At 43.6% G+C, this 4,551-nt stretch overlaps 1 protein-coding gene across 1 annotated transcript; it reads left to right on the top strand.

Annotated features, from left to right (window-relative positions):
- Positions 1–102: 102 nt before the first annotated feature.
- On the top strand, positions 103–3,830 carry LOC104548753 (centrosomal protein C10orf90-like; the record flags this gene model as incomplete). The annotated part of the gene is made up of 3 exons (XM_010194894.1): positions 103–197; positions 2,436–3,519; positions 3,796–3,830. Coding segments are annotated over 3 exons (1,214 nt in total), but the record flags the coding sequence as incomplete, so codon positions are not given.
- Positions 3,831–4,551: the final 721 nt, after the last annotated feature.

Genomic DNA, 4,551 nt, shown 5'->3' on the forward strand with positions numbered 1-4,551 from the left:
TCCTGCTTGCACTCCATTTAAAACCACCTTTTCTAACTCATTTCCTCCAGGGCACTGTAAATAGTGTGATTTTTCTCTGGGTTTGTTTTTTTTTTTCCCCAGGAGTGATGCAAAAGCAATGGGGCACTGACGGTCAGAGGACATGCACAGGCCTTCAGCGGGAGAGCGCTGCGGAGAGAAAATCAGGCTCTACCAAGGTAAAATAAATAAATAATGCTTAGGGAGCAGTCAGCAGAATGCATTCAGGTTTCAAAAACAATCGCTGATTGCTGAGCAGGGCATTTGGGCTTGGTTTTGTTTAGCTAGGCTTAGCTTAGGCAGCAGAAAAGCCAACTAAAATGATGGCTGAATGTTGTGATTCAATGTGCTTTTGGTGAGAAGGGAAAAGAAATTGCATGTTTTGTGGGGGGCAAAAAAAAAGGCTGTTAAAAACACCTCAGGAGAATAAATCAAGTGGTATCCCAAATATCATACGCTCTGTCTCAGATGTTCTCAAGATACAGCCTGAGGTTTTCAGTTCACCACAATTACTCTGTGTAAGTGCGTTGGTTTTTCCCGCCCCCCAAGATGCAGTGAAGCTTGAAAACTCCCAAGGAGCATAGGATCAGCTGGTCAAACCTTAAAGATCCATTTCTTTGCCAAAGGTCAGGAGGAGGGAACAATACATAAGTAGAAAAAGGAAAAGCAAATTATTTACAATATTGGTGCTCGGTTTGAAGCTAATCGGGAGCATTTTTGACATGCCTTTGGACTCTTGCAGGATGTCTCCATCTGTGCAGCCCTTAACAAAAGAAATAAATGTCAAATTAACTATTGGAGCGTGAGAAATGCATCCAAAAATAAAGTATTTTAAGCAATGCTCTTCTTTGGTGCCCTGTAGAAATGTCGGGGAAGTCGAGAGTTTTGGAAGGCATGCAGAGGTCTTAAGCCTGTAGGTAGAAGCAAATGCAGCGCAGAAAATATAAGGCAAATGTTTTTACAAACCATGAAAGAAACAGAAGAGGAAGAAAATTCTTTCCCTGGGGCTGTGAAATTATTGAATTGTCCAAACTGCAGGCAGCTGGTTTAGAGAGTTGATAAAATTTACCTGGCATTTCACCTCGGTAATAAACTCTTCATGTGCCTCTCCCTATCTGGGTTCCCAAATCGGCCTTCCCAGGATTACGAAGGAGCCCATCTTTTTGGGTGTTATTTCCATGCATGGGGAACAGGAGCACAGGAATGGTTTCCCCATGGGCTTTGGTGCAGGGTCTGGTCTCTGGCACCCAAGCCCTGAGGATGACCATGGCTCATGGGAGGTCACAGCTCTGTCCCTCGCATCGTCTTCCTTCAGGAGGAAGGATATTATATTTTGTGAAATATGTGTCAAGCACCTGTGTTTGTTATGAGATGACAGGCACCCAGGTATGACTGAGATGAGTTCGTAACAAGCAGGAGCAGTACAGCTACCAAATGCCACCTAAACCCAAAATGAACTTGGCAGAGCTTTCATTATGGAGCTAATCCTCAGATTTTGCACGGCAGTTCACCGGAGTTTTTCCCTATTAGGATCGGGAGATGTAGGAACGCAGGGCAGGAGCAATCTAATCAGCCAATTTACAGCAGCGATGAGATTAGCCCAGATGCTTTATTGCGTGTGACTTACGTGACCAGCTGTGTGAATAATAATAGCAGGAGATTTTAAACTCAGGTTTACTCTTTATCAGGTAACGTTAACATAAAAGCACCTCCTTTTGTCACACTGAGTGGAGTCATGTACGCTCTATCAAGACAGATGTTTGCTGTCATGGTTGGAAAAATGAATCTGGGCCTCTGTTAATCAATCTTGGACATATGTGATGTTACTTCATTGACAGGTGCCACCAAGTAATGATAAGCAAGAGGGAACGAATGAATTAAACCAGTACTTGGAGCCCTTATAGGAAATTATATCACGCTTGGAGGGATCATGAACAAGTTTTTCCATGCTTATAACTGATGAAGTTGTAGAGCAGTCATGTCCTTTGCACACGTGGACCTTCAGGCTGATGATCCACAATATATTTAAATACATTTTACATTCCAGCAGACCATCATGAAAGAGCAGTTTAGAGTTTGAAACTGGCGATTGCCTTTGACATGTCCATTTTTAAGCAAATATAGCAGCCAAAAATCCCAACTGTGACAACGGGTTAACTACTGAAAATAGGAGCATAGAATGTACATTTTTATTTTAATCTTTTTTGACCAGAGTGCTAAGCTTTTCACTGAAGTCTCGCAGACAATTCAGAGCCGATTTTGAGATCGTGTGGTTTTAAATGACAAAAAGGTTAGTATGAATAGAAAGTTAACAAGAAATCTCGAACAGAACTGTCTGCTGTGATAGATGGTAGTTGAGAAACAGTTACTTATATTATGATAGAGCATGTTGATAACTGGAATCTTTTCATTTGCAGGAATCTCCGTCATCACAAAATACAAAATTGATTTCGCCGTCAGCCATTTCACAGATGACCGATGAGAATAAATCAGAAGAAAATTGGCCCGTTTTGCCTATGCAGCCCATGATCCCCCAGCCCGGTGCTTGTCACACGAAGCAGTCTTTGGCTAACCATGGTCCAGTCAACGTCAACAGAGCATTTATGGCCCTTCCCAGCAGATTAGAAATTCAGGCGTCTTCAGGTGACACCAGGTCTCCATCGGACTCTCCCATCGCAGAGAGGAAACGGTGTCAAACCCAGCAGAAAGGGTTTTCCTCCATAACGATCACAGCCAGGCGGGTTGCCGCAGGCTCCAGCGACCCAGCACGTGGAGCTGGGGCTGTGCAAGAGCCCAACGCCGTGTCCCCGGCCTCGAGCAAAGCCTCTGCTGCCCTCCATCGCTGGCCTCCTCCAGGCCACGCAACCCAAAAAGTCTCTTCGTTAAAGATTTCTGAATCTTGCTCGCAATTGGGTAAAGAGACACGAAAGCGGAGTTTTGACCCTGGGGACAAGGAGGATGGCGTGGGTCTTCAAAGCAGGGACGGGAGAGAGAAAGCACCACCTTCATTCATCTCGCGTGTCCACCTTCAGGTTTCTCAGCCGTGTCCAAATACCATCTATTATTTAGACAAGTCTCTCAACGTGTGCATTGACCAACCTCGAATTAAATGCCAAAAAATTCATAGATCAGCGTTGTCCTTCAATATAAATTGCAGTTCGTCTAGATTAACAGCAGATGGGGTAGATGGCATAGCTAATGGAGAGCCAATAGAGAAGCTATTTAAGACAAAGCTCCTGGGAGAAAGCAAGACTTCACTCAGAACAAACTGGAGTGCAGACTTAACAGAAAATAATGTAATTAATAAAGAGACAACAAACCAAGACTATTTGGGTAGCAAATACCCTTTGCAAAGCATCTTTCCCTCTGAACTTCCAGCATTTGTGGCTGTACCCAGTGGACCTCATAACGTAGTAACAACCAAGAAAGATGATGATGCGCAGCCTGGCAGCTATCGCACAGCATTTGCTCTCCAGCTTCCTAATTCAAGCGATGAGGCAGGTAAGTCATTTCCATAAGCTCAGTCTGGTGGAGCAGAGGTTCAGGCTGGAACAGGCCCACCACAGTGATTTTACACGAACAGATAACAGTAATCCTTGCTTCTGCAAAGGCACCGTGAGTCAGAGCACAACCCAAATGCTTTCAGTTCCAGGACTACCATGAATATATTTGCCATGCTAGTGATGCATGCTGCTCATCAGATGATAGAGAAAACTCTGTGCTTTCTGCAGTAAACCTCTATTTTTAACCATTTTTAACTTATTCTTTTTCTCCCAGCAACATACATGCTCTTAGTCGCTGAAATGAATTAAGTCTTTCAGCCTTTGAGGGCTGAATTTCAAGGTGTGAGATTAAGGAGATAGCTGCATTGAGTGTGGTTTTGTGCTCTTGCAAATGAAAACAATCTTATTTTAAGCTTTTCTTTAGAAGGCTATAAGCAATAAGCCCAGACCTTTATAACTAATGGCCCCACATAAATGATTTGCAAATCTTTAATGCATTTGTTCCAACCATCTCCAAGCATTTTGCAAGCAGAAAATTTTCTTTGCAACATTGCTCTCGGGGTAAGGGAAAGGTGCTGTGGGGATTGCTCCATGCCCAGGGTGGTGTCATTTCTGCTGCTGGGATGTAGCAGTTATTTCAGAGTGCACTTGAATAACCACAGCTGGGTTTATTGACTCCAGGAAGGGGTTGTGGATGAGAAGAATATCAATGAGTCTGGTTTTTACCAAAAGCACTAAGGTTAAACCTTACCCGCCATGTATCCTGTGATCTCTGGCTACATTTAATTGCAGTTACCTTGCTCTTCTACAGCTCTCTGAATCCGAGAGTTGGTATATGAACATAAACTACTTCCTAAGGTTCATTTGTACCTTCCCAGTGTGCAAATGGGGGAAAAAAGAGAAAGATGAGAGATGATGGCTGGGATGGGTCTTGCTGTTATCAAGGTGCAAGCAGTGAGAAGGCACAGCTTTATTCAGAGGGCTCTTGCTTTAACCTTTATAAAATCATCCACAGAGCCAGGATTTTCCT

The sequence above is a fragment of the Mesitornis unicolor genome, unplaced genomic scaffold (assembly GCF_000695765.1).
Source record: "Mesitornis unicolor isolate BGI_N332 unplaced genomic scaffold, ASM69576v1 scaffold5110, whole genome shotgun sequence".
NCBI lineage: Eukaryota > Metazoa > Chordata > Aves > Mesitornithiformes > Mesitornithidae > Mesitornis > Mesitornis unicolor.